Below are 14431 nucleotides of genomic sequence, written 5' to 3' on the forward strand. Positions count from 1 at the left end.
GAGCAGTTGAGAGTTTCAAGTTCCTTGGCGTCCACATCACCAACAAACTAACATGGTCCAAGCACACCAAGACAGTCGTGAAGAGGGCATGACAAAACCTATTCCACCTCAGGAGACTGAAAAGATTTGGCATGGGTCCTCAGATCCTCAAAAGGTTCTACAGCTGCACCATCAAGAGCATCCTGACTGGTTGCATCACTGCCTGGTATGGCAACTGCACGGCCTCCGACCGCAAGGCACTACAGAGGGTAGTGTGTACGGCCCAGTACATCACTGGGGCCAAGCTTCCTGCCATCCAGGACCTCTATACCAGGCGGTGTCAGAAGAAGGCCCTAAAAATTGTCTGAGACTCCAGCCCCCGTAGTCATAGACTGTTCTCTCTGCTACCGCATGGCAAGCGGTATCGGAGCGCCAAGTCTAGGTCCAGACTACTTGCGTTACGCTGCTGCTACTCTCTACTATTATCTATGCATAGTCACTTTAATAGCTCTACCTACATGTACAGTTGAAGTCGGAAGTTAACATATACCTTAGCCAAATACATTTAAACTCAGTTTTTCACAATTCCTGACATTTAATCCTCGTAAAAAATTCCCTGTCTTATGTCAGTTAGGAAAATCACTTTATTTTAAGAATGTGAAATGTCAGAATAATAGTAGAGAGAATTATTTATTTCAGCTTTTATTTCTTTCATCACATTACCAGTGGGTCAGAAGTTTACATACACGCAATTAGTATTTGGTAGCATTGACTTTAAATTGTTTAACTTTTGACAAATGTTTCGGGTAGCCTTCCACAAGCTTCCCACAATAAGTTGGGTGAATTTTGGCCCATTCCTCCTGACAGAGCTGGTGTAACTGAGTCAGGTTTGTAGGCCTCCTTGCTCACACACGCTTTTTCAGTTCTTCCCACAAATGTTCTATGCGATTGAGGTCAGGGCTTTGTGATGGCCACTCCAATACCTTGACTTTGTTGTCCTTAAGCCATTTTGCCACAACTTTGGAAGTATGCTTGGGGTTATTGTCCATTTGGAAGACCCATTTGCGACCAAGCTTTAACTTCCTGACTGATGTCTTGAGATGTTGCTTCAATATATCCACATCATTTTCATGCCTCATGATGGCATCTATTTTGTGAAGTGCACCAGTCCCTCCTGCAGCAAAGCACACCCACAACATGATGTTCCAACCCCCATGCTTCACGGTTGGGATGGTGTCCTTCGGCTTGCAAGCCTCCCCCTTTTTCCTCCAAACATAACGATGGTCATTATGGCCAAACAGTTCTATTTTTGTTTCCTCCGATCAGAGGACATTTCTCCAAAAAGTACGATCTTTGTCCCCATGTGCAGTTGCAAACCGTAGTCTGGCTTTTTTATGGCGGTTTTGGAACAGTGGCTTCTTCCTTGCTGAGCGGCCTTTCAGGTTATGTTGATATAGAACTAATTTTACTGTGGATGTCCTAACCGACTTGCCAAAACTATAGTTTTTTAACAAGAAATTTGTGGAGTGGTTGAAAAACAAGTTTTAATGACTCCAACCTAAGTGTATGTAAACTTCCGACTTCAACTGCACATTATAACTCAATTACCTCGACTAACCGGTGCCCCCGCACATTGACTCTGTACCGGTACACCCTGTATATAGCCTTGCTATTGTTATTTTACTGCTGCTCTTTAACTATTTGTAACTTTAATTTCAATTTTTTTTGTAGGTATTTTTCTTAAAACTGTATTGTTGGTTAAGGGCTTGTAAGTAAGATTTCACTGTAAGGTCTACACCTGTTCTATTTGGCGCATGTGACAAATACAATTTAATTTGATTTATATCCCTCCATGCCACAAGTATGCACTCAAGAACATAATAAAACACAGGAGACAACACAGCCACTGTCACACATGCAATTAGAGGATATACGCTCATACCCTGTATTTAGATCATCAGCATCACGTATAGCCAAAATGTGGTTTTCATTATCCATATACAATAATTACACCGACAATAGAGCTATTCAGATACACTCTACACGTGTGGTATCGTTTTCCTCTAAATGTGCATGAGAAAAATTCTTATTTTTGCAGAACAATGTTTGACTATAATGCATATAAAACCATTACTCTGTCTGAGAGCAGGACAATACACTGTCTGAGAGCAGTAGGACACTACACTGTCTGAAAGCAGTAGGACACTACACTGTCTGAGAGCATTAGGACACTACACTCTCTGAGAGCAGTAGGACAATACACTGTCTGAGAGAAGTAGGACAATACACTGTCTGAGAGCATTAGGACATTACACTGTCTGAGAGCAGTAGGACACTACACTGTCTGAGAGCATTAGGACACTACACTGTCTGAGAGCAGTAGGACACTACACTGTCTGAAAGCAGTAGGACACTACACTGTCTGAGAGCATTAGGACACTACACTGTCTGAGAGCAGTAGGACACTACACTGTCTGAGAGCAGTAGGACAATACACTGTCTGAAAGCAGTAGGACACTACACTGTCTGAGAGCATTAGGACACTACACTGTCTGAGAGCAGTAGGACACTACACTGTCTGAGAGCAGTAGGACACTACACTGTCTGAGAGCAGTAGGACACTACACTGTCTGAGAGAAGTAGGACAATACACTGTCTGAGAGCAGTAGGACACTACACTGTCTGAGAGAAGTAGGACAATACACTGTCTGAGAGAAGTAGGACAATACACTGTCTGAGAGCATTAGGACATTACACTGTCTGAGAGCAGTAGGACACAACACCGTCTGAGAGCAGTAGGACACAACACTGTCTGAGAGCAGTAGGACACAACAATGTCTGAGAGCAGTAGGACACAACACTGTCTGAGAGCAGTAGGACAATACACTGAGAGCAGTAGGACAATACACTGAGAGCAGTAGGACAATACACTGAGAGCAGTAGGACACTACACTGAGAGCAGTAGGACAATACACAGAGCAGTAGGACAATACACTGTCTGAGAGCAGTAGGACAATACACTGAGAGCAGTAGGACCCTACACTGTCTGAGAGCAGTAGGACAATACACTTTCTGAGAGCAGTAGGACAATACACTGTCTGAGAGAAGTAGGACAATACACTGTCTGAGAGCATTAGAACAATAGACTGTCTGAGAGCAGTAGGACAATACACTGTCTGCGGGCAGTAGAACACTACAATGTCTGCGGGCAGTAGAACACTACACTGTCTGAGAGCATTAGGACAATACACTGTCTGAGAGCAGTAGGACAATACACTGTCTGCGGGCAGTAGAACACTACACTGTCTGAGAGCAGTAGGACAATACACTTTCTGAGAGCAGTAGGACAATACACTGTCTGAGAGCATTAGGACAATACACTGTCTGAGAGCAGTAGGACAATACACTGTCTGCGGGCAGTAGAACACTACACTGTCTGAGAGCAGTAGGACAATACACTGAGAGCAGTAGGACACTACACTGAGAGCAGTAGGACACAACAATGTCTGAGAGCAGTAGGACACTACACTGTCTGAGAGCAGTAGGACCCTACACTGAGAGCAGTAGGACACTACACTGTCTGAGAGCAGTAGGACAATACACTTTCTGAGAGCAGTAGGACACTACACTGAGAGCAGTAGGCCATTACACTGTCTGAGAGCAGTAGAACAATACACTGTCTGAGAGCAGTAGGACAATATACTGAGAGCAGTAGGACACTACACTGTCTGAGAGCAGCAGGACAATACACTGAGAGCAGTAGGACATTACACTGTCTGAGAGCAGTAGGGCCCTACACTGTCTGAGAGCAGTAGGACAATACACTGTCTGAGAGCAGTAGGACCCTACACTGTCTGAGAACAGTAGGACATTACACTGTCTGAGAGCAGTAGGACAATACACTGTCTGAGAGCAGTAGGACCTTCCACTGTCTGAGAGCAGTAGGACACTACACTGTCTGAGAGCAGTAGGACACTACACTGTCTAAGAGCAGTAGGACAATACACTGTCTGCGAGCAGTAGGACCCTACACTGTCTGAGAGCAGTAGGACAATACACTGTCTGAGAGCAGTAGGACCCTACACTGTCTGAGAGCAGTAGGACCCTACACTGAGAGCAGTAGGACACTACACTGTCTGAGAGCAGTAGGACAATACACTGTCTGAGAGCAGTAGGACAATACACTGGCTGAGAGCAGTAGGACAATACACTGGCTAAGAGCAGTAGGACATTATACTGTCTGAGAGCAGTAGGAACCTACACTGAGAGCAGTAGGACATTACACTGTCTGAGAGCAGTAGGACTCAACACTGTCTGAGAGCAGTAGGACAATACACTGTCTGAGAGCAGTAGGACATTACACTGGCTAAGAGCAGTAGGACACTACACTGTCTGAGAGCAGTAGGACAATACACTGTCTGAGAGCAGTAGGACAATACACTGAGAGCAGTAGGACCCTACACTGAGAGCAGTAGGACATTACACTGTCTGAGAGCAGTAGGACAATACACTGTCTAAGAGCAGTAGTACTTCCACTTGAACCACAGTTGCCTCTCCCCAAGATGCTTCTGTTTATTCAGTTGCACATCGGACATTCAATTCAGAAAACCATTTCTAATAGCTTCCATTCTCTACTCTCCCACTCCGGCAAAGCTCCAGTTTCCCTTTTCACCAATCCTGTTTAGTGCCACAGGTGTCTGGAGTTGACTTTGGAAACCCTTGACTGTAAACCATTGACAGCACAGGAGGCGTGGAGAGCCCAGCCTCCCTACAGAGTAGTTGTAGTGAGTGAGGGGACCAGGAACAGCTGGTAGTAAACCAGTCTGCTCTATCGAAGCCTGCAAGAACATTCCTTTCTGAGTTCAACAGGAGAGAGGGCCCTTTCCATTGCCCCTGGATGTCCCAGTGCAGGGTAGAGCATGCACAGGGAGGGACACTGAGGTACTGTGGAACAGCATTTGCACACAGCTCAGTCTAATGTATTAGGAGGTGGCTGGATATAGTGCTGTTCTTCAAAAGGACACCCCTGTCCAAAACAATTCAGTTAATAGTCAGAGATCAGAGGAGCCAGAGGTGGTATAATATAGTATAACATACTTAGGGTTTAATGGTCAGAAAAGATACATATAACAAAAAAAAAAAAAAACTTTTGATGATATGTTTTTGTGCAAAATGGTCTGATTCAGTCAAAATATTAGCTCTGAGTAATTTGATGATTGATGGATGGAGAATACATTTCCTGCAGCATGGTTTCTTGATCAACAGAGACACTACAGGAGCAATAAACATGGAACAGTTAAGTGTTAAGGAATATTTTATTACTAAGTACAATACAGAAAATGAGTGGTCCGAAAAGAAAATGTGTATTTTGTGCCCTTGTCATCACGCCAGGCAGAGAGAGAGAGTAACATTAAGAAGAGGATTATCATGACACAATCATCCTAGGCTCAATGGGACACACTCATTGTAATCTTCAGCTGGAGATCATGAACAGGGTCTTTATGAAGGCTTTAAAGTGCAAAGAGTGTTCCTCTTTAGGGATGACAATGTACGCTCACAATGACTTTCTCAAGTATATAGCTCTATAGCTCTGTGCATCCTGGAATCAAGTTGAATAGGAAGAACAGAGTATAGAACAAGCATCAATATTGTCTTTTCCATGATAATGAGCATTCAAGCTTATGAGGCCCGGCTGGTGAGAACCCCCCCCAAAATTGCCTTTAAAAAAAAATCCACATCCATCTTCGATCTGAATACGTTTTTCCAGTTATGAAAAGAATCGAACCCCAAAATTCCCCAAAACCTGACTGACTGACCACGTGATGATGAAGACGAGTTAACGTGGTGAGACAGAGCAGCATGAGAGTGTCCAATATGCTGTAGTAGAAGAAGTGGTCCAGTATGCTGTACCTGTTTCCAGTAGGTCCAGTATGCTGTACCTGTTTCCAGTAGGTGTCCAGTATCCTGTTTCCAGTATGTATGTGTCCAGTATGCTGTACCTGTTTCTAGTGTGTCCAGTATGCTGTACCTGTTTCTATTGTGTCCAGTATGTTGTACCTGTTTCTAGTATGTGTCCAGTATGCTGTACCTGTTTCTAGTGTGTCCAGTATGCTGTACCTGTTTCTAGTATGTGTCCATTTTGCTGTACCTGTTTTTAGTATGTGTCCAGTATGCTGTACCTGTTTCTAGTATATGTCCAGTATGCTCTACCTGTTTCCAGTATGTGTCCAGTTTGCTGTACTGTAGGTCTTATGGAGTTTTACCAGGTCTCTACCCCTCACCCTCTCACTTTCCCTGTGTGGAGAGCCTGTTGAGGCAGGCCTGACGGAAGGCCGGTCGGTCCCTCATCTCCAGCACACAGTCTCTCACCATCTCCATGAACATGGAGGGCCACAGCTTGTGGAGGGAATCCCTCTTCAGGTTGGTGTCAGATGCCCTCTGGACCTGAGCCTGTATGTACTGCTCCATCATGGCTCCGCGCTCCGATGACGACTCCATAGCACCCTCCTGAGGAGATCCAGGGAACAGAGGACTGTTAGCTTTGACACTGGGGAGAGGAAGTCTCCATTGATCATCCTATTGGATAGTAATCATGTTACATTGTAGATCCTCAATCCTTCTCCAGGAGAGCCACTGTCTCCAATACTTTTACTGGCTAAATCAGGTGTTTCACTGCTCAAGGAGCAGGATTGAGGATCACAGCTGTAAATGTATGAAACATGCCCTCAATAAAGCTGCTACAGTATGAAGCATCAGGTATACAGTGACAGGTAGTGGTGATGTCCACAGTAGCAGAGTGAGCGCAGCCAGTCTATCCTGGTCCCAGATCTCTTTGTGATGGAAGAGATCTGGAACCACCAGGCTAGACTGGCTGCTTCCACTCTGCTACTGCAGTCATCACCACTGGGACCAGGCTACAGACAGAGTGATAGTCTGAGAGTGCTGACCTCTGGGCTCTCCGCTCCCACACTGCAGCAGTCTCTACTGGGGTAGTTGAACAGGGCTCTGCTCAGGCCCTCTCCCAGCAGCTTGCCGTTGTCACGCAGCTCCTCTGGGCTCAAGCCTGCACGGCGCCCACGCCCCTCCAACAGAAACTGCAGCTGACGCTTCCTAGAGAGAGAGAGGCAGGGAAGGAGGGAGCGAAAGAGAGAGAGGAGAGGGAGAGAGAGAGCAAGAGAGAGAGAGAGAGAGAGAGAGAGAAAAAAAGAGAGAGAGAAACAAAGAGAGAGAAATAGAGAGAAACAAAGAGAGAGAGAAAGAGAGAGAGAGAGAGAGAGAGAGGAGGGGAGAGGGAGAGAGAGAGCAAGAGAGAGAGAGAGGGGGAGCAAGAGAGAGAGAGAGAGAGAGAGAGAGAGAGAGAAACAAAGAGAGAGAAAGAGAGAGAAACAAAGAGATAGAGAAAGAGAGAGAGAGAGAGAGAGAGAGAGACAAAGAGATAGAGAAAGAGAGAGAGAAACAAAGAGAGAGAGAAAGAGAGAGAAACAAAGAGATAGAGAGAGAGAGAGAGAGAGAGAAACAAAGAGAGAGAAAGAGAGAGAGAGAAACAAAGAGATAGAGAAAGAGAGAGAGAGAGAGATTTAGAGAGAGAGAGAGAGAGAGAGAGATTTAGAGAGAGAGAGAGAGAGAGAGAGAGAGAGAGAGAGAGAGAGAGAGAGAGAGAGAGAGAGAGAGAGAGAGAGATTGAGACAAGGCAGACTAAGTTTGGGGGTGGGGGTGCTGTGTTTTTTTTGTTTCAGAAAAACTAAATGACCCTCACTAAAGACGTCCATATCGGTCCGCTAATACAAGACTAGCAAAGGCCCAGTGCACTATATTTTTTACACTAAATGTATTTGAGTGTTTACCAGCATTTGTAACTTGAGTCTGATGATCATCTGTACAAAACAGTTAATCCGATAATACTTGTGGAATATAAAAATACGTGCTTGATATATGTTTAACAGTTTCTTGAAAAACTTTGCAAATATATACATGTTCATATTTTTTCATACTAGTCCCCTGTGGGAATCAAACCCACAATCCTAGCATTGCAAGCACCATGCTCTACCAACTGAGCAACATCATATCATCACAAACCACTTGATGTGTCAATGTACTCAATTACTGTATTGTGCATTGTTCTTCTTCATGGTGATGGAAAGTCTACAAGTACAAACCTAGATGACCAGCCTATGTACTATACAGTAATGTACATGTACATTAAGTGGTTTGTAATGATAGTAGATTAATACTGCACAAAAAGTGGTTGTTTCCCATGTTATTTGATCAAGAAAAATCTTGAATTTGATGTGGATGTTTTGTGTCTTTACGTCTTTACCCATAACTTTTCACCATTTAATGTAATGGTTGAGGACAGGGTTTTGTTCTTTCTGGATTCCATTAGAATAACAATCACAGAGGAAGGGACAGGGCAACAACTCTTACAATTCCAACTATTGAATCCTGCAAGATACTGTTCTTAATTATACAATTATACTACCTTATTTGCCAAAGCGGAAATTATGAGATTTTTTTTTTGCCCACGCTATAGACGTCTATATTGGTCCGCTAATACTAGTATTGTGTGTTTTTGTGAATTCTTTTTGCAAATAATAATACATCCGATTTTTCAGGGGGTGCTGCAGCACCCTCAGCACCCCTACTTCCAGCGGCTATGCAAGGGGGACAGGTGAGTTAGACATGTCTGGGGCATCAGGGCATCCAATAACCCTGCCAGGGCCAGTGCCATCGTCAAAGAAGGGAATAACAAAGTATCACAATACACGTTTCGACAAATAGTAATGGCATTCACTCAATGCTCCGCATTAACACATCTGTCAAGACTGGTATCAGATACTATGACAGTAGTGCCGACATGAATTCCATGGAAGCCAAGCCAAACAATTACGAACAATGCATTGGGAATGATAAAGTACTTCTACATAAATGTAGTTAATTTGTACAACGTTTTAAATCAGTTCTTCATCAGTCGTATAGTTTTCAGCAACAGGATTGGTACAGATGTAACCAGGATGAGAACATTAATAAAGGATGTTAGCTACATCAAACATCCCTGTCCATCATTATTCATCTCATGAAATTCAGCACTGCACCAACATGTTCCAAACGCTGGTGCCAGAACTCTGGAGTAGTCATTGAGACGGAGGCTGCAGGCTAAAATACCTACTGGGATAAGTGTGTGTGCTTGTGTCGGAGACAGAGAGCCTGAACACTGTATGTATAGGTGGGCAGAGGATCAACTGAGTGGTGTGTATCTATCAAACAGCCCCCATTCACCATAGCTGAGCATGTACTCTACTGTACAATGATACTGTACAGTAGACTGGAGGTTGAATGCAAACACCCCAGTATAACAGCCCACACCATCAACTTCAGCCCACACCAATTCACTGAGAAGAAGGATGAACCACTCCTACATTGGGTTCAGGACTCTTTTCTGGCCTCCAGTCATTAGTATTGTATCACAGACATGAATGTCAAAACTATCACACAACAGAACAAGCTGCCCCCCCCAAAAAAATTGCCTATCTTCAGGCCTTTTGGCCTTCTCCCATGTTCAACGACTTTCGATTATGACTTGGTCCTTAACCGCAATAAACCAAAAGCATTATAGCAGTCATAGCCTTTGCCTTCACAGCCTTCACAGTAATATCTGCCCTACCCATGACCATATGTGTTCCCTCATGGATTGTCCAAACCTAAATATGACTGTATAATGCATATCTCAGGGTTATACATGTCTGTACTGGATCTGAAACCATTTACTGATGACAAGAGTGAACTCCCATCTTAATTATTACAGGACTACACTCTCCATCTCTGAGGAGAGGTTTTCCTGGAAGGACCAAACTACAGGGAGTACTGTGCACTGTGCAGAGGCTGAGAGGGGAAAGTTTACATGGTTTTATATGGAAGGTTAAACCTTAATCAAATACACACACATTACAGGACTTAAAAGGTTAGGGCTGTTGCAGAGTAGGTCAGTGGGCTCAGTTGGGGGAAAAGGGATGAATTCCATAAGGCAGCTCAAGGTAAAGTATTGTTTGATACTCAGACATTTCTTCCATGCTCTGCTCTAGAAGGCCCAGGGGTGTTGTGGGTAATCGTACAGAGTGAACCTGAAGGGACAGATTAGGGAAGTGAACTAACTGCCATGCACGTCCATTTCTCACAGCGAACGATAAAAACGGCAGCTGCTAGGGACAGACAAGCCCTGGCCTGTCATCTCAAGGCCTCACACAGACAGAGATATACAGTACATTTACAGTACATTACACATACCTGCGGCACACACACATGCATAAATAAATACACATTCAAAGACATTCCAAAGCCACAGCCCTTGTAAAACAATATATTAGTCAGATACACATTACACACAAAACGCTCTGGCACTCATTCAACTTTTCAGAACATATTTTGCAGTGTACCAAGTGTATTGTGATTCATAAAGAAGAATTAATTCAAGCCAACAGGGAAGTAGGGAGATTTATGATATGAATAACCTTAGGCTACATGTTTGATCTCCATGGAGTGGCCATCACATCAATTGTTTTTTCATCTGCCCTGTACCAGTTTATAAAAACTGTCTTTATAATATCAAGTTAATGTTCAACTAGTATTTCTGGAGAGGTCAAAGTTCATGTTATCAACCATACTATACATATGAAATATTTATTTGACAAAACTATGCATTATCACACAATGTCAGCAGGTCACAGCGAATACCGTTTCACTTAATGTGAAAAGAATGATCAGCTCCCGGCTATTGATAGAGCGTGGTCCTTTGTAGCTCAGTTGTTAGAGCATGGTGCTTATAACACCAGAGTAGTGGGTTTGATTCTCGGGTACACCCATACGAAAAAACTTTCTCAAAAGTCATTTTGGATAAAAGCGTTGGCTAACTGGCATATATTATTGTGTTTTCTATATCGGGCGTCAGTGAGTATGAGTTATTAAAGAGGAACTGGAAGCCAGCAGAATGGCAGTTGGCCTTTTGTATGCCAATTAACTTTTAACAGTATTCTCCTGACAGACAGGGCTCTGCTCGGGGCACTGAGAGAGACACCACTACAGCATGGCATGTTTTGCTTTGCTTGGCTGTGTTTCAGTGACCAGGAGTGATATAGTTGAAGAGCTGTTGGCTGGGGAGAGGAATGGGAACGTGAGGAAGGTGCCAGGTACCCACCCTACCCCTGCGCTTCGGCTCCTCGATGCCAGGCTTTGTCTACGCTTCACACACAGACTCATTAACATACGCACACACACACACACACACACACACACACGCACGCATTACACAAACTGATAAACACACTCAGACAGGTTCTCTAGGGTACAGTGAACACCTGTAATTAAAGTGTAGCTAATGTTTTTGTTTGGTAACCTGAGTGAGCGCTGTGTGTTAATCAGTGCCAGGTACCAGGTGTACCAGGTACCAGACTGTGGCCATGTCCGAATACTCATACTTACATACTACATACTTAAACTGCATACTATGTACTCATCGTTGGATACTATTTAGCACATACTGTTTAGTAAAAAGTACGCAGTATGCCACGGCAGCAACGTAGTAGCGGCTCCTGACTGGCTGAGTAGGTGGGGCGGGGCCGAGTACAGGTGGATTTTTCCAAATTCAACAGACATGCATTGCACTAACCGGCCTGGTAATTTCCAATTTGATTAATTTCTCTAAACTCTGAATATAATATGAATGGAGTTATAGGCCTATTCAGGCTGGTTACAGGCAGACTATCACATTGGACCTATACTGTAGTCCATATAGCCCATCTATCCTATTTAAAAAGGACTGAAGACAGTAACAGATAATTTGGTTAAATTTCAACATATTTAATAGTGAAACTAAAGTGCTGTAACATATATAAGTTCAATTAAATAGCCTAGTACACACACCAAAACTTTTCAAATGTTCAAATCAAAAGACTATTGCACAGAAAACGTGGACTGTCGGGTGCATCGCAAATTCAGAACCACAACATAATAAACTAAACCACTGATCATTGGGAACCATCCATAAATTAAATAATTAAATGGGTAGCCACGCCTACAAAACTAAAACAATTCAAGTGTCTAAATGAAAAGGCCTGACTAACATGACATCAATACCGCAGCCACATCCTGAGTCCCCGGTGCCGACACATTAACAAATCAAAAGATGGTTTAGTATTTAGTTTAAACGCTCTGACGAAGGCCAAGAGAACAATAAACACTTTTCAATGAGAAAACAGAAAGCCCCATAAAAAAATATAATCAATTATTCTGTTTTCAAATATGCATCCTACGATGCAATACTAATTTTAAGGAGAACAAAAACGACTTATCCTACATTTGAACACCAACCCAGGAGCTTTGCTATTCAGCATCTTCCCAATTAAGTAGCCAAGTTTTGTTGTTTGGCTACTTGAACAGAACTAGGGCCTATCACCCCCAGCCCACCTCTTCCAATGCATTATGGAAAAGTGTTCATGTAATTCTACTAGATGAAGAACCAAAAGGAATACAGTTGAAGTCGGAAGTTTACATACACCTTAGCCAAATACATTTAAACTCAGTTTTTCACAATTCCTGACATTTAGGTCAGTTAGGATCACCACTTCACCACTTTATTTTAAGAATGTGAAATGTCAGATTAATAGTAGACAGAATTATTTATTTCAGCTTTTATTTCTTTCATCACATTCCCAGTGGGTCAGAAGTTTACATACACGCTATTAGTATTTGGTAGCATTGCCTTTAAATTGTTTAACTTGGGTCAAACGTTTCAGGTAGCCTTCAAAAAGCTTCCCAGAATAAGTTGGGTGACTTTTGGCCCATTCCTCCTGACAGAGCTGGTGTAACTGAGTCAGGTTTGTAGGCCTCCTTGCTCCCACACACTTTTCAGTTCTGCCCATAAATGTTCTATGTAATGTTCTATGGGATTGAGGTCAGGGCTTTTAAATGGCCCCTCCAATACCTTGACATTGTTGTCCTTAAGCCATTTTGCCACAACTTTGGAAGTATGCGTGGGGTCATTGTCCATTTGGAAGACCCATTTGCAACCAAGCTTTAACTTCCTGACTGATGTCTTGAGATGTTGATTCAATATATCCACATAATTTTCCATCCTCATGATGCCATCTATTTTGTGAAGTGCACCAGTCCCTCCTGCAGCAAAGCACCCCCACAACATGATGCTGCCACCCCCGTGCTTCACGGTTGGGATGGTGTTCTTCGGCTTGCAAGCCTCCCCCTTTTCCTCCAAACATAACGATGGTCATTATGGCCAAACAGTTATATTTTTGTTTCATCAGACCAGAGGACATTTCTCCAAAAAGTACCATCTTTGTCCCCATGTGCAGTTGCAAACCGTAGTCTGGCTTTTTTATGGCGGCTTTGGAGCAGTGGCTTCTTCCTTGCTGAGCGATGTATGTCAATGTAGGACTTGTCTTACTGTTAATATAGATACTTTTGTACCTGTTTCCTGCAGCATCTTCACAAAGTCCTTTGCTGTTGTTCTGGGATTGATTTGCACGTTTCGCACCAAAGTACATTCATCTCTAGGAGACAGAATGTGTCTCCTTCCTGAGCGGTATGGCGGCTGCATGGTCCCATGGTGTTTATACTTGCGTACTATTGTTTGTACAGATGAACGTGGTACCTTCAATAAAGTAAAGCGCTTAACGAACATCACTTGACATGAAAACAATTACACACAAAACATGATGGGAAACAGAGGGTTAAATACAAGTAGATTGCTTGGGGAAATGAAAACCAGGTGTGTATGAAAACAAGACAAGACAAATGGATATATGAAAAATGGAGCGGCGATGGCTAGAAAGCCGGTGACGTCGATCGCCGAACGCCGCCCGAACAAGGAGAGGAGCCGACTTCGGCGGAAGTCGTGACATAAAGTCATGACATAATTTTCTGTAATTTTCCAAGCTGTTTAAAGGCACAGTCAACTTAGTATATGTAAAGTTCTGACCCACTAGAATTGTGATACAGTGAATTATAAGTGAAACAATCTGTCTGTAAACAAGTGTTGGAAAAATTACTTGTGTCATGCACAAAGGAGATGTCCTAACCGACTTACCAAAAATATAGTTTGTTAATAACAAGAAATTGAGTGGTTGAAAAACGAGTTTTAATTACTCCAACCTAAGTGTATGTAAACTTCCGACTTCAACTGTATAACATCCTGGCATTTAAACTATACTCGATTTTTTAAAATTCACATACTCTATTTACGCATACTGAAACTGCGATTGCGTTGTTTCCCGCTATTCGTTGATTTCGGTAGCATTTCCCCATATCTAGCTGTTGTTAAAGCTGAAAAGAGCATGACATCCGGGCATTTAAAGTAATGTATACTCGATTTTCAAAATGACTCATACTTTTTTTTATAGGAATGACGGCCTACTATTTAGGATGCAAGTATGGGTATTCAGACGGC

General features: G+C 43.0%; 1 protein-coding gene across 1 annotated transcript in view; it reads right to left on the minus strand.

Moving 5' to 3' along the window:
• Nucleotides 1–5281: 5281 nt before the first annotated feature.
• The window catches only part of LOC120052776 (leucine-rich repeat-containing protein 49-like), a 51708-nt gene continuing 42558 nt past the window's right edge, over nucleotides 5282–14431 (minus strand). Inside the window, exons 19-20 of the mRNA XM_038999889.1 lie at nucleotides 6927–7089; nucleotides 5282–6486 (exon numbers count right to left, since the gene is read on the minus strand). Of these exons, the coding sequence (XP_038855817.1) occupies nucleotides 6265–6486; nucleotides 6927–7089 (385 nt within the window). The 3' untranslated portion in view covers nucleotides 5282–6264. The remainder of the gene's footprint in view (nucleotides 6487–6926; nucleotides 7090–14431) is intronic.

This window comes from Salvelinus namaycush, chromosome 1 (assembly GCF_016432855.1).
Source record: "Salvelinus namaycush isolate Seneca chromosome 1, SaNama_1.0, whole genome shotgun sequence".
Classification (NCBI taxonomy): domain Eukaryota; kingdom Metazoa; phylum Chordata; class Actinopteri; order Salmoniformes; family Salmonidae; genus Salvelinus; species Salvelinus namaycush.